Source organism: Synchiropus splendidus, chromosome 1 (assembly GCF_027744825.2).
Source record: "Synchiropus splendidus isolate RoL2022-P1 chromosome 1, RoL_Sspl_1.0, whole genome shotgun sequence".
NCBI lineage: Eukaryota > Metazoa > Chordata > Actinopteri > Syngnathiformes > Callionymidae > Synchiropus > Synchiropus splendidus.
In genome coordinates, this window is record NC_071334.1 from 52423741 (window position 1) to 52449629 (window position 25889).

The 25889-nt window shown below is 42.9% G+C and overlaps 1 protein-coding gene and 1 long non-coding RNA gene across 2 annotated transcripts; both read left to right on the forward strand.

Moving 5' to 3' along the window:
* Positions 1 to 10094: 10094 nt before the first annotated feature.
* On the forward strand, positions 10095 to 13371 carry LOC128749664 (uncharacterized). Its single transcript, XR_008412964.1, has 3 exons — positions 10095 to 10269; positions 10513 to 10591; positions 13092 to 13371. It is a non-coding gene; the product is annotated as an uncharacterized LOC128749664 (long non-coding RNA).
* A 283-nt stretch (positions 13372 to 13654) lies between these two features.
* atp1b1b (ATPase Na+/K+ transporting subunit beta 1b) lies at positions 13655 to 20124 on the forward strand. Its single transcript, XM_053849491.1, has 6 exons — positions 13655 to 13824; positions 15764 to 15892; positions 16793 to 16948; positions 17029 to 17213; positions 17284 to 17367; positions 18682 to 20124. The coding sequence occupies exons 1-6, from the start codon at positions 13734 to 13736 to the stop codon at positions 18940 to 18942; spliced, it is 906 nt and encodes a 301-aa protein (XP_053705466.1). The 5' UTR covers positions 13655 to 13733; the 3' UTR covers positions 18943 to 20124.
* The last annotated feature ends 5765 nt before the right edge of the window (positions 20125 to 25889 follow it).

Consider the following 25889-nt stretch of genomic DNA (forward strand, 5'->3'; position numbering starts at 1 on the left):
CAGTCTCCATTGGTTTTTGCAGTCACAGCTCCCGCCTGCATTGAAATCGGTGGAATTCCGCTGACAGTGTCAAGTGTCACTTGACTAAATGCCAGATTAGTGAAAAAGAAAGGTGAAGGGACATGCAAAGGGGGAGGGGACAGGTGAAGGGCAAGGTGGCGGGAGATGGTCCTCTGAAAACAGACTTTGTTGAGTGTCCGCGCGAGCTGAGTTGTGATCCATAACGACGAGGCTGTTGTCATCACAACACAGCTGGTGACGGCTGGTGCCTGCGCTGCTCTGCATTTCTACCTCCCCGTTTCCAAAGTGGCTTTCATTATTGATCAATTCGAACCTTGTCACAGTACAGACTGATTGAGATTCTTTAATTCTTTTTGAAGTTTTAAAAGTTTTCCTAACTGTGTGCTTCCATTTGAGAAGAAATCTGGGAATAGGTTCATATTCAACAACATACGTGCATTGGGATCCTTAAGCTGTAAAGCTGTGGACTTGAACTTGAATATCCTTTTATGGCCATTTTCAAAAGAAACATTCAGAACTTTAGTAATTCCCAAAACAAGACTAGACATTCACTTTACACACACACATTAATGTAGTTATCTGATGCCTCACTGTCCTTGTTCTGGTTCCTCCAGTAGTTTCCATATGATGTCCTTCAGTGTATGTTATCTTCTCCATTGGAAATAGCCGAGACAGTCTATGTATCCAGTCTACAATACTTCCTCCTCCATGTCAACGCAATACTTTATTTTATTTGTTTTTTGTTCGTATAATATATGGCCAGGGCATATGATAATATATATTGATCAACATAATTTCACTCTTGTGTAATGACAATGATGGTCTGGGTGGATTCCCAGACGGCAGAGCGAAGGGTCACATTGGATTCTAATATTTTGCATTTTCTCTGTTTCTTACATCACATTACACCAAAACTTCAGAATCCTTGGATGTTTCCACATACATCCTGGCATCTACTACAAAACTCTTGGATGTTTGGTTTGAACTTCTGCTTTTTATACCTTTTCAAATTCTTATTCTTGTTTGCTTAATCGAAGAAAGAAGTTTCCTTCTCTGCGATCAAAAGTTCATGGAACCATAGGAGTGAAGTAGCCTCAGTAGTCTTTGTGCCGTCCTTCAAACGGTCTGAATATCCTTGTGGTTTTTCAGTGTCTGGGTCTCCTGTCTCTCTTTAAAATCTTGAGACTGTTTCGGTGAAGACAAGGGGAAATGTCTGAAAACTGTACCTGGGACACAGTAACTTTGTCAGTGGGTCCTGTCTTTTCTTGAGGGAAGCCAAAAGGTATTGGATGCTGAGGATTCCAACTAGTCACCAGCACCAAATGCAACCCTGTTCTGAAGCTATATATTATTGAGGAGCGAGAAAGTATCTCAGCTTGTCTCCATTGAGTGTGTGGATCTGGTCATCTCGCTCAAAGAAGTACTTGAGTGACGGAGGTTTATCTATTTGGTTCAAATATTAACCGTCACATGAATTATTGCAAGGCGTGAGTCCCAATCTTTGCGCCTGGGTATGAAGTGTCTGAATGTGACTGTGATTAATTTGTAACCAAAGTTACGCAAGTGCATCCACTTTACCACCACACTGGGGAGCCCAACGGCTCGGCAGGGTATCGGCAGTGAAGTGAAGACACCCGACTTTAACCTCTCCACACCTCAGCTTGTCTTGAGTTTTGCTCTTTGCAATTTCAGATAGCAATGACTTAGAAGGAGCCATAACAAGGTTGGAAAGTTGTTTTTGCAAAGAAGAATGACCTTGTTATTATGGTATTCACAATACTGAAGACAACAATAATTCTATTATAACTAATATGTGTCACTTGTCCAAGTCATATGAAGCTGGAGACTCTATTGGACATAGATTCATTCTCAAAACTTGAGCACAATGTTCTCCCTTGTTCTTGTTTCCATTCAGGAGTTGTTGCACAAGCCTAGTGTGATCGTACGTTTTAGCATTCCCTCCTTCTTTTTTCTCACTGAAATGGCTCTAATGTTGCTGCATCACTACAGGATAGTAGTGAAATTGGATCAACATTTGAAAAAGCAAAGCAAAGCAAGACAAGCATGCCATCTACACCTATGTGTTGAGGGGAACCGGAGAGATCGAGTACTATTTGGGAGAAATAGTACTATTACTACTTGGTGCTAGTACTATTTGGGAGAAGGGACAATATTGTACAATTAATATCTAGTCAAAGGATCATAGTACACAGCTACAGAATGTAAATCTCTCTTACTTATATAGCGCTTTCCATGCTTATCCAGCAACCAAAGCGCTTCACACTAAGTCAGCCATTCACACACTGGAGGCAGTTGGCTGCGACGCAGCGCGCCATCTGAACTGCCAGGAGCAAACTAGGGTTAAGTGTCTTGCTCAAGGACACAACGGCACAAACACGTCAGGATCGAACCAGCCACCACGCCGTCACAGGCCGACCGCCCGCCATCTGAGCCCATGTCGCCCCTGTGCTTTGTTCTGCACGGTGTTTTTGGCCATTATGAATCCTCCTGCTGCGTGGAACACTTAAAACATGCAGATGGTGAAGGAGCTGAATGAAACACGATCCACCCTATCTAGTTCCCACGGACACCGTGACATCATATCCTGCAGAGTGGGATTGGGTAACAGCTAAAAACATTTAACTCCTTGAGTTTATCAGCAACATAGAAGGCACACGAGCTAATCAGTAATAAAAGGTTATTGATTGACGGGACTCCATCTGATTTGGTGCAATATTCTCTGTTGCTCCGCTACGATACGCTAACCTCTCAGCAAATTAACCGCAGCAAAAAGCAGTTTATTCGAGTGTACTATGCCTATACTTGTTTTATACTAAAACTAAGGAAGTATACATGAAGTTTACTTTTGATGTACTACATTTGAAAGTAGTACACTGAAGTATACTTATACCCAAGTATACTTAATAAAGTTAACTTAAGTTAACTTTTATTGAGGTGAAGATGCAAAGGATCATGGGATTAGCTGACTGGTGGCAGAAAACATTTTTGCTATGTTATTGTTTTGTTCTCATTTGACAGTTGTTGTTGTTGTTGTTCGTGTTTTGTTTGAATGACTAAATAATTCTCGCTCACTGTGAGTGCGACTATCTGCCGTCAACCATCTGTGGCATGTATTGTACTCTTTAGTCCTGAGTTGTTGTTGTACTATGGCGATACGTACATTGCCATCTGTACACAGCTGGGAGGTGAATGTGTACTCCATGGGACAGTGTTCTAAGAGTAATATGCTTTCTAGTAAACTACTAGTATATGGTTAGGAATGTACTTGAAAGTGTACCTTACTAAACTAAAAATGTTCCAATTTAGTCCGAAGAAGTATAAGACTGATATACTTTCTAGTAAACTTCTAGGATATGGTTTGGAGTATACTTGACTTTAATAAAATGTTGCAATAAAAATGTTGCAATTTAGTATGAAGAAGATTAGATCAGTATGTGATAAGTATGTGGTTGGTAGTACACTTGTTGTACTTATACTCAAGTATACTTCCAGTATACAACTTTTTGTTAAGGGAACAGTTTGATGTGCTGCTCAGTTGCGTGTTTCCCCCTCTTCATGTTGGGTACTGAGCCTGTGGGCCTTCTTCATCTTGACGGCAAGAAGTCCACCACAGAGTCCTTGGGTCGCCGCAGGGACCTGCATCTGCCAGGGCCTCTATCCATGGACCTTGCTCACGCAGTTTTCACTGTTGTCCCTCCAAATTCATTGTTGTCACCTTCAGCCGTCCATCAATTCCCAAATGGCACTTCTGCATGTGCTGTTAAGAAGGTCGAGCCACATTCCTCTTGGAGGACCGTACACATTAACCCCAGGAGTAGAGCATTTAAACTTTCCATAATGATCCCGAGTCAATCATTGACCCCTGTGATTGTGGCGTAGCGTGTGTCTGACAGATGCATTTGGAACATCTTGGTTGCCAAAGTTGGAGACAAGCATGGAGGATGTATGACATTTGATGCCCAGGAAATGTTTTGACAGGAGAATGGTAACCTGTCCTTCCAGACGCTTGTGCTATTTTGCGTTGGTACTCTGTCTGCCGTAAGGAAAGAAACCATAAAGAGAAGATTCAACCAATGATGGAATGAAATGAGAACCATTGAGCAGCTTTTGGCTTTATCTGACACCACTTAATTTTTTGAGGCTCCCCAAAGCATAAATGATTGATATGTGAGTGGGTGAATAACACCGCAGAGGTCAGTCATCCTGACCTTTATCTAGGTTGAAAAGCGCTCTTTTTGTCCTGCAAATTCAGGAGTAATCCTTTCCTAAAGAGCTGCTTTCACCTAGTGTGCTGCATCAAATTGTACTATGGCATTCTATGCTGTGTTTCAACTACAAACAGGGGCACCAGAGAATGCCAGTACTAGAGACGGTCAAGGTCAAGCTCTTCGTCTGAGGAACAAAAAGATGAATCAGCAAAACATGGTCGCTGTAAATACCCTTTACTATTTATGCATTAAGCCTTCATTAAACTACAAATAAGTGTACATTTGTATTAATCAAATACGAGCCAGTCATACTTCCAACAGTCTTGTGGAATCTTCAAAAACGCATTTATTCAGACTTTTATTGATGCTGAATCAATGAAGAAGTCTGTGATTGTTTGACTACTTTGAGCAGAGACACAGTAACATCAGTGACTTCCAGCGAGAGGTGGTGCATCTGCTACCTGGCCACTCATGGAAGAGCACCTGGGCTCGATCAGTCTCTCGATACCTCCACGATCACGCTGCAATAACCATATGAGCCATACCAGCTCAACCTTCGCTGTCACTGCCTTGTCACAGTCATTTAGCTGTGAATGACTGTGAACAAGGTCCTGTTTGTGCTCCTGGTTCTTCTGAATGTGTGCTCAAGTCAGGTACATCTGGTACTTCCAATGGCATTGAGAAAATCTGTTGCTCTCCTGGGGTAAGGCAACAGATGTGTGCCAGGAGTGATGCGAATCAACTTGTGTGACATAGAAAGAACATGGCAAAAACAGGAGGACTAGGTTACCTGAGGTGTCTCGGGTGTATTCATCATCAGGATAAGAGGGTTGTGAAGGCTTGTAGGATACAAACCAAACCTCACGGTGCATGCTGGATGCAGTGCTGAGGGGTTTATGGTGCAGACCAGCCAGAAGTCAACTGTACATACGTACGCAGATCTCAGTAAGACGTGAGGAGCACATGCGACAAACAAAACTGGTTGTTTGAAAAGCAGTTCTTTCAGGTTTAAACACACAAAAACAAACAAACATACATGCTGATATTAAGTGTTAACACATTCATTCATTTAAATGAGCAACATTTCACTGAATAACTGAAGGAAACATCTGAGGTTTTCAAGCACCAACATGATGAAGTCCCTGAAAATGATCAGCCTGAAAGACGGAGAATGGCAAGATAAAGAGGACAGGGCTTTCACTTTGTGCCAGATCAGCTGTAAAACAATGCAGTCCAAACAAAATTAAGTACTTGATATGCACTTAAATGCTTTGTGGTCAGGTTTTTTATAGTGTGTGTGTGACCAACCAGCAGCTTAATCTCACTTGTATCACTTTTTATTTTTGTTTTTTTTTGTTATTATTATTCACAGAAACGCTGCATGTAGCGCTGGCCTGTGCCACTTGGCATTTTTCATGAACAGTTCTGTCTGTGGTCAAGTTACTGCTACAGTATCTTCTGCTAAGGTTCAGCTTCAGGCTGCGGAGAGAAGATTAAATGTGTTAATCAGTGAGCCATGAGTGTTTCGAACTTCGAACCAGGCCACAAATGCTACTTCCTCCTTGTTTTATGACCTTCATGTTGACTTAGGAGTTTCCCTCCGAATCATGGTAATCTACGGTGTCGAACTGAATCCCAACCAAACAACCAAGACCACACTGAGGCGTCAACTCAGACCAAGCCAAGGTATGGCGAGCGGGCCTAACCTGGAGGTCACATGACTTCACCAGGTTCACAGGGTTCCATCAGCATTCATGGAAATGAATGTGTTTTGCTATGAGTCAATATGAAACTAAATAAGAAGACAATTTCCTGTTTTTTTTAAAACACCAAACTAACAATCCAAAATGATCCAAAACAAATGTATCCCCCCCCCCCCCCCACCATCTCCTGCCTTCTTGAATCCACAGTTCTCAGCTGTTTCCTCTTGCTTTTATGTTAATTTCCTCAGCAAAACAAATCTAATGCTAATAACAATGTTGTAGGCCTGACCTCTACCGTCCCATGAAGAGGGCTGGGAGATACCACATTTCAAGGTATGGAGGGAGGGAGGACGCAGGTGTTGGGAAACATAGAACAGAGAGAAATAAATTGTCCTGGTTATCATTTGTAGCTGATCTATTACATGTGCATGTACATACCAGACAACACTGCTGCCTGACTTTCCCTTTCATCCGAGCCAACAGCCTTTTCTCACACATCACACCTGACACTTTTCTCCAATGATTCCACCCTGCCTGCGCCCGCTTCTTCGCCTCTTTCTCACGCTCTCCATTGCCCAGGACAGTTGAGCCTCAGCACTTAAAATCCTCCACCTTCTTTATCTCTGCAGCCTGTAACTTCACCTGTCCACTTGGCTCCCTCTCATTCACACACATGTATAGTATATAGCAAACATCATCGTCCAAGTGGCTTCCTAAAAACATTTACATTTTCCCCTGTAGCCAAGGTAATGGCATCTGCCATACCATGCCACACCCAACTGACGGCCCTGAAGCTGAACTACACTGACCATCTACTGATTATAGTCTTCAGACGTGTGCACTCCCGATCAATTGGAACGAAAACCTGCAGGGTCAGCAAGTTGTGCAGCTGCTGAAGTTGCTTGGTCTACTTGTGATAATGCAGTGTATTACTGTTGATGAAAAACCATAATCATCTACAACACTTCATTTATTATGAGTAACCAGTTAGGAACCATTAAATGGAGCAGTACAGATAATAGAATGACAATAACAGTATAAATAACAGTACGGTACTTTATTATTGAACAATAATGAACAAAGAAAACAATCGCAATCTTTCGCTGCAGGCCTCACTGAACATAATAAAATCACCTTTTACAATCAATAAAACCGTGAACTTTAAGTTGTCCACGGGACAACCACGACAGGAATGAAGACTGGATATTGATAGTGTTAGGAAGGGAGAGAACATCTTGGCTGGGCAGCGAGTGAGGAGGTGACGATGACAACCTGGACCGCACGGACCGTCCATCACTGTGGGAAATGTTGGTCTTCTCCCAAGCGACGACAGATCTGGTTTCACTGTGGCTTTTGATGGAAAAGCACAGTGAAGGTTCGAGGGAGTTATAGATCGAGAGGAAGTCCACGACAGAGTTCCTGGAGAGGAAGAAGTCTGAGCATCAGAGAAGTATGTGAGGGTCGTGCTGGGCACCTATGAGGGCAGTGAGACAGTGGCGACGAGTGAGAATTACAACAGAGATCAGCTCTGAGCCAATTCTTATTTGGAATTGTCATCGACAGACTGACAAGTTAGGGACGAGTCTCCATGACTATGATGTGTGCTGATGATATAGTGAACTGTAGTGAGAGTAAAGATGAGTAAAAGGAGTGGCTAGAGTGGTGGAGGTGTGAGCTTGAGAGGAGAGGAGTGGCTCAGATGGCCCAAGATGGAGTACATGAGTGAGCGGCAGGAAGGTCAGTGAAGCAGGGGTTAGTGACACCAGCCGAGACAAACTATTTGGTATCAGTCATGGATAGTTCTGACAGGGATTTAAAGAGGTATGGAAAGTGCAGGTAGTTTGGGAAGGGTGGAGATGACTGCCTTTCTTTTCTCTGGTTGATTCTACCTGTAGGTGTCCAGCTCATTGACTTACCTTAACCTTGCACACCTCCCCCACTCCGTCACATGTTTTACATGTACACATCTAGACAAAAGAAGCAGCTGTGGCTACACACAAAAAGATGGCAGATGTAACTGGTGGCTTCCTTCATAGTCTGAGTAAGGCCTCTGTAACTGTTACCGAGGAAAAACTGTTGTTTGTCTCTATAATAACTAATGCCTATTGCACTACCATGGTACATCTGTGAAGAGGCTGAGCAGAAAACAGGGAGTGGATGTGGTGCCTGAGGCAATTTTAGGTCAATGTTTACAACAGCCTTGCATCGACCTACGCATCACTATGCTTGTGTTTGTCAAGTTAGGACGTTTATTCATTCTATTATTATTATTATTGTTTGTTTTATTTTTATTTTTTTAAATCAAACGCATAACAACTTTCTGAAATAAGAAGAACACAGGAAACTACAAAGGAGATTAAGTATGTTGGAACAATAGTTTTATTAAGCGAATAGTTTGGAAAAGTAGATCAGTTTTGTGTAAAGCAAAACTCAAAAAAGAACTTGAAAAGCTCTTGGAGGTAGACAGAGTCAATGAAAGGAAGTAAAGAAAGGAAGCAGGAATCAAACAATTCACTCTTCCTTCAGTTCTCCATTTTCCAGCCCAGGAAACTTCTCCTAACCCCTTGACCTTCTCAGCACTTCCCCACCATGCTTCCTTCTGTTCGCCCGACAACAAGGGGGCAACCCTTGACCTGCCACTGAACCACCTTATGTGAGGTACCTTATCTTCTCACCACCTCCCTGTCAACTGGATGCTTCCCAAACTCAGAGGCAGGAGTGAAACCTCTTTTAAAGAAACACACTCATGACTAAGAAACTGAAGCGAGCTGGCTTTAACCAACTTCTTCATCCATACAAGACTCACTTAGGTCAGATTCAAACCGCCAGAGCAGCAAATGTGGTTGTCCTGCTTGAGCTCTCAGCTGGGTTTAACAGTCTGAATCCCTGCTTTCCCGCAGGGGTCTCACAAGGCTCTGTGCTTGGTCCTCCACTCATTTGCTTGGATCAGACTTTACCTCCCACGGCTTAAGGCTGGTACTTGCCACTAAAAGGCCGGCACCAATGCACGGCCAAGACATGATTAAGATTCGTGGCTCAGCCCGTCTCCTCAGTGTCTGCAGACCAGCTTGCACTTCCCTCTCTGAGAGGATCATCTTGCTCTCGTAAGCTTTTTCCTGTCTTGGCCCCAAAATGACGTAAAACAGAAAACAAAACAAAAAACCATCTTCCAGTCCATTCTAACCTGGAAGAAAGTATTTGTAGGTTGATGTTAGTAACCCTGTATTCTTGTTTCAGTGTTGTTGTTCTTCAGGTCTATTCTTCATATTCCATGAGTCATGTAAGTTGCTTGTGAAATGACCATTGAATAATTTAAAGGTTTTAAAATCCCCAGGGCAAAACAACATTTTGTGGCATTTATATTTGACAGATTCAGCAAAATAAATAAATACATTTATTCAATTGTATTTTCATCACGCCTTTTTATTAGCACATGTACTTTTTCTATTCAACTTGGGCACAATTTTATGCTTCATAAGTGATGTTTGGAACATGAGCGCTGTAATTCAAATGTTCACCTTGCAATAGGTCGTGCATAGTATTGCAGCCTTTACATGACATTGAAAGGTTAGAACCCCCATGTGTGAAATCCTGGCTGAGCTACTCATGTTTATATTCAAACAAATCAACACAGCTCAAGCAAGTCTAGTGAGAAGCACACTGTTGAGCCATTTTACACACGCATGCATGAACACACATCACACGCAGGCCCTCTCATCTAGACAAGAATGTGAAGCTGGAGAAAGTCCGACATGTTTTCCATCAGCTTGTATGAACGATTGTTCACCTTGGCCATGAGGCAAAAATCCTTTTAAGGCAAATAAAGGACGTACAGGATGAGGTGAGGAAGGTAGCATTTAGATCAGCGTTTTCATCAGGATTTATACAGTGCCTTTATACTACTAGTCAAAAACTACACTTAAGTTCAGTAATAAGATATTTCTACTATGTTTCTCTCCACCTGTGATCAGCACTCACCTTTTCATGTCTGCCACGTGTGGGCGAACCTCACAGTTTGGATCTGTCTGACAATGTGTCTATGATAACAAAGGAGTAAATACATTCACCTGTTCCTGGGAATTCCACGACACTTTGAAGTTATAGTAACATGTGCGTGTTGTGTGTGGGTTGCTGTGTTTCATGGCCATTGATTCATGATTAGAGAAAAGATACATTTTGTTTCTTTATGGTTTTTGTAAATTATTTTATTTTTATATTGATTTTATTACCTATAGTAACAGCCATGGGGTTATTTAAAAGGCAAAACAGCTTTTTCAACAACAGAATTTCAATACGAACACAAGCTGAGAAGCAGAGTGAGTCTGAACACAAACTGATTTTGTATTTTACATTTTGTTGCCTATAGTGACATACATGGGATGAATCCATTTAATTTAAGTAAAAAGGCAGAACAGAATTTCAATACAAAATGAGAAGCAGAGTGAGTCAGAACACAAACTGCCTGAACAGTTCTTCAGGGTTAAACAAGCAATAGTCAGTTAAGTTAAGAGAATTTCCGGTCTTCACAAGAAACATCTTGATCCTTTTTTTTTTTACAGTTGAGTTCCATCCTTGGCCGATGTGGGTCATGTGATGATGCCTCCTGATGACGGCAGATGAACGATGCTCCTCACTTTGGTACTATCAGTACGCCATGCCACTCACTTTCCTCTCCCTCATTCCAAAAAGAAGTATCAAATAAAACTCATTTCTGCTAACTCGGGTATTGACAGCTTGGACACAGAATTGACCAGATACTTATACTTAAGCACAGAAAGATGAGTATCTCCTAAAGCTCCCGACTGAAAGAGGTGCTGGCTATTCGTGTGTGGGCAGCACAATCATGACCTCAGTTTTGGATCTAGTTATTTTCACATTAAATGACTCTAGCACATGTTGGAATTTCAACCAAACCCCATTATTTTACTTTCATTTGCTTTGTAAAAAAAATAGAACCTGAAAAGCGTGACATCCCCAAAGTGAGTGAAAGGTGATCTCTATTGTGCACAAAGAGCCTGATACAAGTCAAACACCTGGAGCAGCAGTTCTGAACAGCAAGTGAATAAAATGACTGTGTTGGTTACTAATAATGACTGTTTAGTAGCATCTGCCAGAATTGCAGGGTGGTGCACTATAATCTCGCCTCCCATGTATGAGGAACTCAGTGATGTCAAGGGCTTAGGTTTCCATGTGACTGACAAAGACTTCAGTTCAAGCCTCACAAAGACCTCAGTCTTATATATATATATATATATATATATATATATATATATATATATATATATATATATATATATATATATATATATATATATATATATATATATATATATACTACCGGTCAAAAGTTTTAGAATACCCCAATATTTATTATTAATTTTTATTTATTGCAATTCAAGTCTCTCAAGTCCAATGAAATGATACAACAGTAAGTGGTGAACTACCAGCAACGGAGGGTGACCAAGCCTTAAAAAGCTGGTGCTACTAATTCGTACAGATGTTCCAAGTTTGCTGGATGACTCTGTCAGCATGTGTTTGAAGACAATGTGGTACCACACCCTCGTGAGCATCAGTTGAACAGTATTGTACTGCAGAAAGTAGTGTGTTGCTACAGAAATGGCAAGAAAAAGGCAATTAACAGTGGAAGAGAGACAGACCATCGTAACACTGAAATATGCAGGTCTTTCCTACAGAGAAATTGCAAAAAAAAGTCAGGGTGTCAGTGAGTACAGTTTCCTTCACCATCAAAAGGAAATCAGAAACTGGGGCAAACTTTGACAGGAAGAGGTCTGGCAGACCCAAAGCCACAACTGAATCAGAGGACAAGTTTCTGAGAGTTAACAGTTTGCGTGATAGGCGGCTCACAGGACAACAGCTTCAAGCACAGCTTAATAGTGGTCGTAGTAAGCAAGTCTCTGTTTCAACTGTGAAGAGAAGACTTCGAGCTGCGGGGTTGACTAGACGAGTTGCAGTGAGGAAACCATTACTAAGGCGTCAGAATAAGACAACAAGGCTTGCCTGGGCCAAAAAACACTGGCATTGGACGACTGAAGACTGGAAAAAGGTATAATGGACTGATGAATCCAAATCTTCGGTTCACCACGTGGGATGTTTGTACGGCGTAGAGTAGGTGAAAGGATGCTTCCACAGTGTGTGGCTTCAACTATCCAACATGGAGGAAGAAGTGTGATGATCTGAGGTTGTTTTGCTGGATCCAGGGTTGGTGACTTGTTCAGAGTGAGAGGCACCCGGAACCAAAACGGCTACCACAGCATCCTGCAGCGCCATGCAATACGCTCTGGTATGAGTCGAGTTGGTCAGGGCTTCACCTTACAGCAAGATAATGACTCAAAACACAAGTCCAAACTATGCCAGAACTACCTTGCGAAAAAAGAACAAGCTGGTAAACTTGAAAAGCACGGAGTGCCCGCACAGTCTCCAGACTTAAACCCCATTGAGCAGGTTTGGGATGAAATGGACGGAAGAGTGAAAGCAAAGCAACCCACAAGTTCCACACATTTATGGGAACCTCTGCAACAGACATGGGAAGAACTTTCTGAAGCATATTTGATTTCTATTGTAGAAAGAATGCCTCGCGTGTGTTCAGTTGTTATATCTGTCAAAGGTGGCTACTTTGAGGAGTCAACAGTTTAGAGTTCATTTTGGTCTATAAATTGATTCCATCAATTCTTTTTTGACTCCAATTGCTTATTTGTACTATGCTTTCACGTCTGAGTGCAATGAGACATTAAACATTCAAGAAAAACACTGGAGAAATTGGGGTGTTCTAAAACTTTTGACCAGTAGTATATATATATATATATATATATATATATATATATATATATATATATATATATATATATATATATGTCCTGATGGGGGATGTATTATTTTGTGAGTGACCACAAAAGAATCCTGAATGGTAGAATCTTTGTTCCATTTTTCACTAACACTTAAATCTTCAAAGTCATTTTCATTGTGTTCTCCTCAGTGTGTGTACCTGAATACAGTGGTTGCATCAGTGTTGTATGGTGGGATATGACAGCGGCTGATGAGTTGGACGTGGGGATTAGGAAAGGATGTAATAGCAGGATCAATATTTGCTATGTGATTCAAAGCTTGTGCTTTACTCCAGGGAAAGATGGCTAAGTGTCCTTGAGACAACACTGGATGCACGGTGAAAATCATGAAACCGGATCAGCGCCTCGGACCCTTCTCACCCTGGTTACGGGTTGTTTGTTCCTCTTCCCTCTGGCACGAGGGTTCGGTCAATTCAGACCGGAACCTCCCGTCACAGGTGCAGCGCTCCCTCCTCGGCCTGTTATTATTGTTTGTTCATGTTCTTTATGTTCATGACTGCACTTTGCTAGTTGGTGGGATCCTCACTGACCTTGGCAATAAAGCTGATGCTGAAAACTGAAGGTGAAACGTTGAACTTGAATCTAGTGTTCAAAGCTCTGGCTATGCTGCAAGGGTCATTTGGAGCATCTGAAAGTCGCGAACGAAAAAAAGCCTTTGAACTAAAGACATACTTACCAGCACACACATCGCATCACAGCCAATGCACGGGCGCCGTTCGTGCACGTGACGTCAGCCGGACGCACAGGGTCTTCGGCCATTGATTGGCTCGCTGTGTTCCGCCTCTACGTGACGTCTCGGGGGCGGGGCGTCAGAGGAGCGCTTTATAATTCGGACCCGCTGACAGTGGGAGCCGAGGGACACTGCGACAGTCTGCGCTCAGGTCAGCCCGCGGTCCGACAGAGGGAACGCCGTTAAAATGCCTTCAAACAAAGATGACGGTGGATGGAAGAAGTTCCTGTGGAACTCGGAGACCGGAGAGGTGATGGGTCGAACTGGAGGCAGCTGGTGTAAGTAGCCGGGCCGGGGCTGCGGATGCCTCGTGCTCAAACCACCTGTTAGTCCTGGCTGCTGCGTTCCGGAGCGACGCTTCTGCTCCGCTTCATTTCAATCACCAACACGCCACATTCTCTGCCGCCGAAACGTGTTTACTCTGTGACCGTTCTGAGCCCCAACATTGAGGAATGTGGGGCAGCGCTTGCGTCCGCGGACGCCACGAATTTATTAACCAGTGGCGTCGTCACGCCGTAGTTTTCGGCGGCTGGTCCTGTGGTGACAGCTAAGGGGTTAAAACTGCATCATTGTTCAAGGTGAGTCAAGGTGAGATGGCCTGTCTTGCCTGAAATTGGAAGCTGAGCACTATCGATCCGAGTCAGGTTACTGCGATCAGGTGTCGGCGTAATCCAACGCAACAATACCAGCTGACGAACTTGTTTATGACTCGTGTCCTGTGTCCTGTGCTCCGCTGCTCAATGTCACTCAGCAGAGACGCCTCGCTGCAAAGGTAACATCGTAGTTTGAATCAGCAAAAAAGTGCCGTGCAGCGGCCGGCGATGCCCCGCGTGCGCGCCTGTGTTGTGTGTCAAGATCGCGCGTGTCCTTGTGAGGTCATCCAGAAAGTGCTGACGCATTTTTGGGCAGAGCGCCAGGCGGGCTTTGACAGCGATGACACCCTCGCAAATTCACCAGGAGATAAACATTCGACTTTTCCATGTGATTTATCTGTGCTTTCATTGGGAACTTTTTTAAATGGTGTTGAGCTGAGGGCTTCATTCATACATTGACACCAGGCAGATTCACACTGCTATGGTCTCGAAGTTCAGATAGAAGGACGTCTCTCTTTGTTCGTGTTTTACAAGTCGTGTGGTCGATCGCGCTCTCAATAGGCTCTCAGAATGCGGGAATTTCTCAATTTGTCATGTATGACTTCAGTGACCTTAAGACATGACTGAATGAATGGCCTGCAGATAATTGATCTCTCCCTCACTGAATCAAAGATCTGCAGATAATCGCCTTCACAGTCCTATTTCTGTGAAAACAATGGCTGCTACTGTTGTATGGCGTCGTGGTGAATGCTGCTGCTGTTGGTCCTTAGATCTTCTGTGCAGAAAATCTTGGTTAGTATTTCAGCGCTTGCAGATGCACATGACATAAGACTGGCTTTATTCAGAATCTGGCTAGACTCCTCAACCATGAAATTATGACCCAAAAAAAATCTCGAGTCTGCATTGGATCGTGTGAACAAATAGGAATGAAATAATGGTAACATGAGTGTACATTTTTAAGGACATGGTACTTTGAATCCTGCCACAACAGAATTGTAACTGGAGCTTGTATGTTATTATGTGAAGTGTGTTGGCAGTCAGTTGTTTAAAGACTAATGTTGTCATTCACAGTGGAAAAACCTTTCCTCTAAACATATAATACCTTTAAGTGTCAGATGAATAGCTGTAGTGAGTGAAAGCAATTGCATTCCTCGACATGTGGTGGAAGCCGAAGGTCCCCAGTGCGACCTGCTATTGACTCACTATGGACTTAGTTTTGAAGTCACATACTAAGCTGCAATCTTTCACCAGGATCACACACGCAACAAAACCTGGTGAGAGGCGGTCATTACTTTGTAATAGTTAACAGCCAAACATTTCATCAGAGCATGTTGTGCAAGACATTTATCAGACGGCATGATATTTACCGGTAGTGACACTGCTATAGTAGTGTGGTAAATCAAAGGTTACTGCTTGAATTGTCCCTTCTGATTGTGCTGTTTATCGGCTCCCTAGAGTAATCCGTTAACCCAATGAGAGAGTTGGGAATAATGATGTTGGATAGTAGGATGCACAACTCGGTGGAGTCGCGCATACAATAGCACGGAAGATGAGCAAGGCAAAAAGGATGTTTTTTTTATGCATGAGTGTCCTGGTGACCTTTACATTTCTCTCTCCTTTGCAGTCAAGATTTTTCTATTTTATGTGATCTTCTATGGATGCCTTGCTGGAATCTTCATTGGGACCATCCAAGCTATGCTGCTGACCCTGAGTGACTACAAGCCAACCTGGCAGGATCGAGTTGCACCCCCTGGTAAGAGCAGACCTACGTTGTGAGCAGTGAGCAGTCGTTCAGCCGAACCTGCTGTGTGATCCAACACTTAGAAATGAGGAAAGAGTGAACAGTGGAGTGAAACGCTCAATGTTTGGGGTAATGTGAAGGCAGAACCATCTCTGATTTGACACTAAGATGACCAGAAGTTCAGAAGTGATGTCACGTATCCTCATTTGCATTTTGAGCCAGTGCACAGAATTCACTGACCTTTCGAAGGCATCGACTGCACCGAGAGCCTTTAGACCTGCAAACAGATTTGCATTCATGCTGTCATATGCCACACCGTATTTTGAAAGGATTGTGTGAAGAATTGTCAAGTCATATTCTTATTTGTTTTATGGTTAGACAAAATTATGGCTTGGATTAAATTGTAGTTGTCTGATATTTTCAGTATTTTTCAGCAGTTGAATACATGTTTTGCATTTATGTGGTTGGTACAGTAGGCCATGGTGACTTGTTCATTTGCCCCGTGACATGCATGCACCTGTGTACGTCTTTCATTGTCAATTTATCAGTTTCAGAGAGAACAGTAGCGTCTTTTTGCAAATATGAATATACATCTATAGTAGCTCCCTTGTTTAACTCAACCCCAACTATAGGGGAAAGTACTACAGTCCATCCAAATACAAAACGGCTTTGTTAGTCTGAGCCTCTGCCACTGTGGTTGGAGACTGCTGGTCTGTTTGAGTGTAGTTATTGACGCATAGTTTGCCTGAGTAAATTAAAGTTGGGTGACCGGTTGATGGATGTGAGGCGGGAAGATCTAATCTGGAAGATCTAATCTGAATTTACAGATTAGAATTGTGAGATGATCTGTTGTGGGGGGGCTCGCTGGGAATGACAGGCTGTTGGTTAAGAAACAAACCTTCTCCTGTGTAGGCCTTTCACACACCCCTCGCGCAGACAAAGCCGAAGTGTCCTTCAACCTCAACGAAATAGAGACGTATCTGCCATACACCAAAGCCTTGAAAGACTTCCTTGCCAAGTACGACGAGGAGATCCAGACTGACTTGATGAAGTACGAAGACTGTGGAGGTTGGTGTGACAGCTCTTCAAACCGCCTCACGGTGGGGCGGGGGGGATCCGCATGTGCTGACTGTGTCTCCTCTCTACAGATGAGCCCTCCTCCTACAAGAACCGCGGCGACCTAGAGAGCGACATGGGTGTCAGGAAGGCTTGCATGTTTTCTCGCCGTCTGCTTGGACCGTGCTCTGGTGTAACCGATCCCCATTTTGGATTCAAAGACGGAAAACCCTGTCTGATTGTGAAATTGAATAGGATTGTCAACTTCCGCCCAAGAGTAAGTTTTCACGATTGTGAACTTGAGGTTTTATTTTCTTTTTACTGACATCCTCATAATGTGTATTCAGCCCCCAAGCTCCAATACATCCATCCCTGAAGAAGCACAGTACAAAGTCCAGCCAAATGTCATCCCCATCCACTGCACCAACAAGGTACGTGCACACTTGTTCAGCGTGAGTGTGTTTACAAACAAGGGAGTGCCCCAGACCGAATGCATCCTCAGCCAATAGTCACATCTAGGTGACAGTGTTTGATGAGAACATTTGGAAAGAGTGGTTGTACCTATTGATGGACCAGTCAAAAATGAAATTGTTGGAAAGCTTGGTTAGATTGTGAAGCCTTGGCAGCAAAAGCAGTGTATTTGGATCTTGTCCAGCAGAGGACGAGCGTTGTCGATGTCTAGTTTGCATCTAGCAGATTATTAAACACAGTGTTGTATTTTCAAACATGGTCGATCACGACATGTTTTAGTTCTACAGCTTTAACAGAGCAGTCAATAAAAGTCTTTGCCCCTTACTAGTCATATTTAACAACCAAAATATACGGTACAAGTCCCAGTTTTTCAAGACTTAAAAAAACCTTGAATTCTGTCACACTTTGTTCATAAAACTCTCCATGTTCATATTGTCACCATTGGCTCTGAAAGCTTTCACAGATGAGGAATGTGTTTTAGTGCAGTTGTCCATGTAGCACATGAATAACATCAGGCATATAAAGACAAGTGTAGATTTAAAAAAGCAAATGTAGGTATTTACATAGAGCTGCAAAAGGCAGATCAGTAGCTGCTGGTTGAGGGAAAGATCCCCGGGGTGCGCAGCCAGGGAAGGCATACCAGGCCTCTAGCATGATTTCCTCTCCTGCATCTGCTGCTTTTTGGCCAAAAAAGTGACCAAGTCCGAACCAGACGCCAAGAACATCTATGGGAGCGTCCCTATGTTTAGTAGCTGTCGCAGAGCGACCTTCCGTTCACCATCTTGGATCCGTCTACCACTGTATGGGAAGGTAGAGGGAGGCGTCCAGGAGGCATCCTCATGAGATGCACGAACCACCTCCACTGACTCCTCAACACGGAGAAGCAGCAGCTCTACTCTGTGTCTCTCCCGAGTGACACAACTTCTGACCCTATCTCTATGGGAGGTACTTGCCACCCGTCAGGGAAAACTCATATTCGGGATCTTGTTCTTTCGGTCATGACCCACAGCTCATGACCATAGGTGAGGGTTGGGACGAAGATCGATTTGTAAATAGAGTGCTTTGCCTTTTGGCTCAGCTCTCTGCTACACACAACAGTGCGGTAGAGCGACAGTAAAACCACCATTGCTGTGCCGATTAGCACTGCCTTCATATGAAATGAAAATGGAAAAGATGGTCTGACATGGGAGAAGAAATGTGTGCACTATGACAAACGCTTGCTAGCATGATTCACTCACAACAGTCTGCTTTTGCTCTTGTCTACCTTTCTCTAGCGGGAGGAAGACGCTGGTAAGATTGGTGAAATCAACTACCACGGCATTGGTGGTGGCTTCCCACTGCAGTACTACCCGTACTACGGTAAGATGCTTCACCCTCAGTACCTCCAGCCCTTAGTGGCTGTGCAGTTCATGAACCTGACCAAGAACATGGAACTGCGTATCGAGTGCAAAGTGTACGGAGAGAACATTGCATACAGCGACAAGGATCGCTACCAAGGACGCTTTGACATCAAGATCCAGGTCACTGGCTCATGACCACTGCGCTCTTCCAGAGCGCCGCGCTCACCTCTCCCACATCCCCTGTCATCCTTCGGTCAAATCCAATAATCTCCTGTAGAAGCTGAGTCTGTGGGGATCTGGGTTTTTTTTATGTGGGGGGGGTGGGCGATGGGTTAGGAGCGGTCAGGCTCTAGCGGTTAAGTCAATCACATCTAGTCTATAATGAATAATAATGAAAATCAAGTAGGGGACCCAATGTAATCTGTCCACTCTCCTGTCCATTGTTAGAATGCGAATACGAGGGAAGCGTAGCAGTAGATTGAGGAAATCTATTTATTCTGCTGTGAATTTCCCACAACCATTGGACGTGCTTCATGCTGCTTGCTAGTCTCTGTTTCTTCCAAATGTTGCCTCTTGTGTGTGCGATCTGGTCCATCTCTGCCACCTCACTCCTGCTCTGGCTCTGGCTCTGGATCCATGCACGTCCAACTTCTGCACACCTTTGAAGCGACCCGATGATCGACAAGGCTGCACTCCAAGTTCGTCTTTTTCCTTTTCCTCCTTTTTTTCCCTATTTGTTTTTACATCTGATCGCAGGGATACTTTTTAAATGGCTTCTTCTTGTGCTTTACTCAATCGTTCTTAATGCGTTTTAGGGTTTTATTATTTCCGTGTCCTGCCTTTTACTGTTGATTTTTGCCTTGAATGTACAGTTGTGTGGCAAAACCTGTCGGGACGCTCGAGGCCTTCGCTAAAGGCCGAGGGTATTCAGTTCCTCTGGAATTCATCACCGCACTGTAATGTTGCTCTGAATGTTTTCGTTCGTGAACGTGGTGGACAAATTTTATATTTATGCAGTTGTACATTTTGTTTCTTTAAAGAATATTGTATAAATGCAATACCAAAGGGAGGAGCTAAAGAGGGTCTTCATCTGTACCAATGCAGTACTCATGTATTTGCTTCTAATATGAAGTGCTCAAGTCAATGTTTTGCCTTGTAACCCTTTATGGTTTACTCTCAAGTGTCATGAATGTAGCCTGTTCATACACTGAACAAGAAGCAGGGGGACTCCAGCTTGACCTTAAAGCATCTCAATAAAACATGTGATCTCAGAGTGCTTGGTGGCATTGGATGTTGTTGGCAATATTTCACTGGATGTTGTACACACCCGACTGAACATCATTTCATTCTTTGTCATCAAATAAAAGGTAGAAATAAGCAGTTGTGTGTTCTTTTCTCATCGTGTGTCAAATCTGTTTGTTATTGTTTGCAGCTCCTGCTATTTACCTGAAGTGCACATCCTGCCTGATCTTATTTGGTTACAGAGGCAGGTGGTGTGTTGCAGTGAATAAACATGTCAGTACTTTCATTTCCGCAATGAATATGCAACACTATAGAAACTATAGTCACTGTATACTGTTGGACAAAAACTGCCTGTTCAAAGTCCTCATGTTAATGCAGCATTTTTGGACTGAGATTGACAGTTACACTGGAATAGTTGTTGTGAGGCTTTTTACAGGATGGAGGTTATTCATGGATTCGTGCATGTGATGATGGAGGACTGTGAGAGGATGGATGTGACCGGTGGAGGGGGGGCAGTTCAGTGTTTATGGTAAATATGTCACCATTCTTTACACGACCTGCAATGTTTGTCCATGGTGACGTGACTGTGTAAGTAGTCAAGCTCCAGGCAGCGTCCAGAAAAACCAGTATGTCGGACTGACCTTAGTGCAGCAGGCAACACTCCACATTCACGGAAACATTAGGGTGGGAGAACATTGTGCTTGTTTTCATTTCTCCAGGTGATTGCTGCCTCGGCTAAATGAGTGTTTTCATGTTCAGGTGTAACGTAGCCACATGCCGTGACTCAGTAATGGTTACGTCACACACCAAGCCTGGGGCCATATTTGGCCCTTTGTCTATATCATTGTGGCCCTCATGAGGTCAGACTAACTGATCTCTTAGTTTCTTTTTATCCATTACTAGTTCAACTGTTAGTATAGTATTATGTAAATTCAATTTTCTTTTTTTCCTCTTCATCATGTTTGCATTTCCTCAAAATAATTTTCAAAATAATGGGCCATAGTTATTTACACTGAAGTAAAATGCAGCTAAAATATTTTCTTTATGGTTTATGGCATATTTACATTTCTTAATATCCTTATTTACATTAGGTCAAGTTTGTCCTTGTTATATAGGGTAGATTCTTGCTTTTGTCATGAAGTTTGTACTGTGGCCCTTTAGGAAATCAAATTGTTCAAGAACCTAAGTGTGTCAACACCCAGTTTCTCCACATAGAACGAGGGTTTGAGGCCTGGTTTTCATGTTTAAAATCTCAATCTCCTTGAAGAAATAACATGTCCTTTTACATTCAGAAACAATGTCTGCCTGGGAAACTTTAATTCATTAGTCAATTGTTGAAATATTGAGGGCATTGTGATGCTCTGTACACATCTTGTTATTTATTTATTTCAGAAGTGAGAGTAAATAATTGCTACTCAAATATTTGCCGCAAGACTTTGTACATTTGTACAGCAAAGCGACTGAATTTAGTTTTTCTACTTGACACACTGGCCTGACAGATGGCTTCTTCCTGTCCTGTGTCTGACAGACTCCCCATACACACCACATAGCTGCAATTTTATTCCTCATCCATGTGAATAAACAGCTCTGGAAACAACGAAGAGCAAAACTGTTAGTATTTTTGATGTTACTATTGACAGGTATATGTTGGAGTGAAATTAACATTTTTTCATTTTTCATTTTATAATGTAATGACAACATTTCTTCCAAATAAAAAGAGTATTCATTTGCAGAAAATGACAAATGGTAAAAATAACAAAAAAGATGGAATCTTCATTCGGCTTCTCCCTTCTGGGGTCTCCACAGCGGATCATCCTCCTCCATCTCACCCTGTCCTCTGCTTCCTCTTCTCTCAAACCTACAAACCTCATCTCCTCCTTCACCACCTCCATCAATCTCCTCTTTGGCCTTCCTCTCCACCTTCTGCCTGGCAGTTCCAACCTCAACATCTTCCTACCAATGTACTGGCTCTCTCTCCTCTGTACATGTCCAAACCATCTCCATCTAGCCTCTCTGACTTTGTCTCCTAAACACCTGACATGTGCTGTCCCTCTGATCTACTGCTTCCTGATCCTATCCATCCTGCTCACTCCCAGAGAGAAGCTCAGCATCTTCATCTCTGCTACCTCCAGCTCTGCCTCCTGTCTTTTCCTCAGTGCCACTGTTTCCAAACCATACAACATTGCTGGCCTCACCACCCTTTTGGACACTTTAACAAAAAAAATGCAATGATTTCAAATAATGTGAAGAAAACAAGATCATATTCATTCATTCATCATCACAATACTCCTGTTCTAACTTGGCAAGAGTTCAGGAATCAATATTTGGTTTCATGCCTCTTGGCCTGCTCTCCACCATCCTGTGACACTGATCTTGGGTGACTTTATTCCACTCCTGGTGCAGGAATTCAAGTAGCTCAGCTGTGTTTGATGCTTGCAACCATCCACCCTCATCACATTGCAAAGGTTTTCAATGGGGTTCAGGTCCAGAGATTGGTCTCCAGGCCATGACAGGGTCTTGATCAGGTGCTCCTTCATCCACATCTTGATTGACCAAGCTTCTCTGGGCTGGGTTCAAGTCATGTAGAGCTAGGAAAAAGCCCTTCACTGACAAGAAGCAAAGAAGAGCCAGGCCGAGGTTTGCGAAAGACCATAAGGATTGGACCGTCCAGGACTGGAGTATGGTCATCTTCTCTGATGAGTCCAATGTTCGGCTTTGCCCAACACTGTTCGTCTAATGGTGAGACGGAGACCTGGAGAAGCCGCAGTGTCTTGCACCTACTGTGAGGTTTGACGGAGGATCGGTGATGATCTGTGGATGTTGAGCAAGGCTGGGTTGGTCTTTGTGAATCAAGCCACACACAAAGTGATCTTGGAAGAAAACTTGTTCCTCCTGCTCTGACAATGTCATGGAGTGGAATCAAGTCACCCAGGAACAATGTCAAAGACTGGCGGAGAGCAGGATAAGCTGTGACTCAAAATCAGGGTTATGTTAAGGTTAAGTTAAAACAGGAGCATTGTGTTGAAATCATTGCATCTTTTTGGTTATTTTGATCATTTTCTGCAAATTAATACTCAAAATGTCAATATTTTTATTTGGAATTTGGAAGAAATGTTGTGAGTATATTATAAAATGAAACAACTCAAACGCATACCTATAAATAGTAAAATCAGAAATACTAACTATTTTGCAGTGGTCTCTTCATTGTTTCCAGAGCTGTAAATATGTGAATAATGAAGTCATTTCAAATCACGGATTCCACATTCCAATCACATGAAAGAGAAAGTCAGTCCCCACCCTGAACAGTTACTACCTTTGTAGCGCCCCCTTTGGCAAGCATCCACCATGAGTCTTTCAATTCCAGTCTGAGGTGTCTTCGCCCATTCTTCTTCAAAAGATTGCCATGTTGCCTGTTGTGCACAGCTTTTCCCGGGAGCATCCTCAGGTTGTCAACATGCCGAGTTCCTGTGAGGCCATGGTGGAATATTCTGCCTTCATATATGTGGAATTTGTTGGAACTGAAATGAAACCACAGTGGCATGTTCTCTGTGCCACAATTCCAAAGCATGATCAGTCCACCTCCATGATCTTCTGCTCCCTTTCTTCTCCAAACGCTCATCAAGAAGTTTTAATGCAAAGCCAGTCTTCGTGGCACAGATGTTGGAGACGTTTACGTCTGACTCTTCCATGAAGACCTTGTTGGGATAGGTGTCATGGTGTATAGTGAATAGTGCTCCAGTTTCCACTTTTTGTTATTTTGACCATTTATGATTTTCTGCAAATGAATACTCTCAATGGCAGTATTTTTATTTGGAATTTGGAAGAAATGTTGTGAGTAGATTATAAAATGTTTTTACTTAAAAAAAACAAAACCATACCTATAAATAAGTTTTTGTTATTTTGACTATTGTCATTTTCTGCCAGATCCGGCCGGATGGATGACCCTGTCAAACAGCCAGAGTGCGTTCCTTGAAACATTGTTGACCTTTATGACTTATTTATCCACTAGTTATATCATTTAAAAATAAAGCTGTACTTAAACATGCTTAGTGCCAAGTGATTATATTGTTTTCATAATGTGCTCAGTCTCCGTTGTTTGTGTTTAGTTGAGTTGTTGATATTGCAGCCGACTGCATGAGAACAGCTGCTATAATGATAACTTTCCTAATAGTAATCTTAAAGCGCTAATGCCAATTGTCAGTTCGTGGAAATGTCAGTTTTCTTTTCATCATCTAAATTTGTCACGATAAATAAGCCCTCGCTCCTCACCATCTCTGTCACCGTCTGGTACAACAGCGCCACCTCTAGGGACAAGAGCAGACTGCAGCGCATCGTACGTTCTGCTGAGAAAGTGATGGGTTGCAACCTGCCACCTCTTCAGGACCTGTATGTCTTCAGGACCCAGAGACGTGCAGGTCGGATCAGAGCCGACCCTTCTCACCCTGGTCATGGACTGTTTGTCCCTCTTCCCTCTGGCAGGAGGCTGCGGTTCATCCAGACCAGAACCTCCCGTCACAGGAACAGCTTGTTCCCCTCGGCCGTCAGACTGTTGAATTTGTGATCAGCCCTTGTTGTTTCTGGGTTATTTGTTCACTTCCAGTATTTTATTTTATTTTTATTTTATTGTACAACATACCAAAGCACTTGCTGAGTTGGTGGATCCTCGCTTGGCAACAAAGCTGATTCCAATTGGGATGATATTGTTTTCGCCAATAAACCATAAGAAAGTGTCACACCCTGGTAATCATGCGGTGTAACGTGTCCTGAAACAAGATGGTTTCATTTTTGTGGGTCACATGAGTTATGGATCACCATCTAGATCCAGGAATCTGTTCATGGTCCAATGGGATCCAGTAGTCAAATCTCACAAACGAATATGAATGAATGAAGGAATGAATGAAAGGGATTTAATAGATTTCCTCTGTGCCTTCTTGAATCCGAACTCTCAGCTTCGCAGGGAAGACGATGCCTGCTTCAGTCTTCAGGTCCATAAACCTCTTTCACATTGCCACGTGCTTCTTCCTGCAGTTATGCACCTTCTGTGGGTCATGTGGTCGCACGGTATCCTGGTCTGGCGCCCTCTACTGGCATTTAGCCGATCCTCTGAGCATTCATATGGAAACGTACACATGGACCTGGATGTGGTTGTCTAACGGTTCAACCATGTTTCACAAATTAAAGCCTATAGAAATGAGTCATTTCTTACGTAAGCAAGACGCTGAATGCGGAAATGAATGAACACCATGCAACTGCCGCCACAAGAGAGTAGAACACCTTCAATCCTGGTTCCAACATCCAGGTTTCATCCATGGTGAGGACAGGTCCGACATCATCTCGGATTGACTTTGTTTACCCCAATAAACATGCTGTAGGGCATTTTTCAAAGGGGCCAGGTTGTGTGCTGTGACCGTTGAGAGGTGCTGTCAAATGCAAAGAAAAAAGGGCAAGAGAAAACTGAAAATAAAAGTCAAGTGATTACACTTTAAAAAATGCACAGAAAATGTTGGTTTGTTGTGTTTTATTTAATTTAAACCACATTCAATTTAAAGATCCTCACACATTTCGAAATCTACTTTCAATTCTGACGTATTTTAAGGGACAAGAAATACTCCTAAAACAATTTTAAAAAATCAATCAATAAAACGAGAAAGTTATGTTTCAGTTGCATCACAATGAACAAAAAACAGTGCATAAGACAAAATTGTCAGAAACATTCCGCTGTTATCAGTTTCATAGTTTTACTCTGACTCCAGAAGGGCCACGTGAATACAGTCAAAGGGCCAAACTTGGCCCCCGGGCTGCACATTGCCCAGGTCTGCTGTCGGTCCCCATCTGCAAAACTTTATGCGGTTGGTCCATAAAGCACAAAGGAAACGTCCCCACAGCCACCATGATAAAAC

What these genes read in the sequence shown, in the direction of transcription:
- atp1b1b (XM_053849491.1), top strand. Translation starts at nt 13,734, where the DNA reads ATGCCTTCAAACAAAGATGACGGTGGATGGAAGAAGTTCCTGTGGAAC. An exon ending in GGATCGAGTTGCACCCCCTG is followed by an intron (nt 15,893 to 16,792) that starts GTAAGAGCAGAC and finishes TCTCCTGTGTAG; the next exon opens with GCCTTTCACACACCCCTCGC. An exon ending in TTGTCAACTTCCGCCCAAGA is followed by an intron (nt 17,214 to 17,283) that starts GTAAGTTTTCAC and finishes ATGTGTATTCAG; the next exon opens with CCCCCAAGCTCCAATACATC.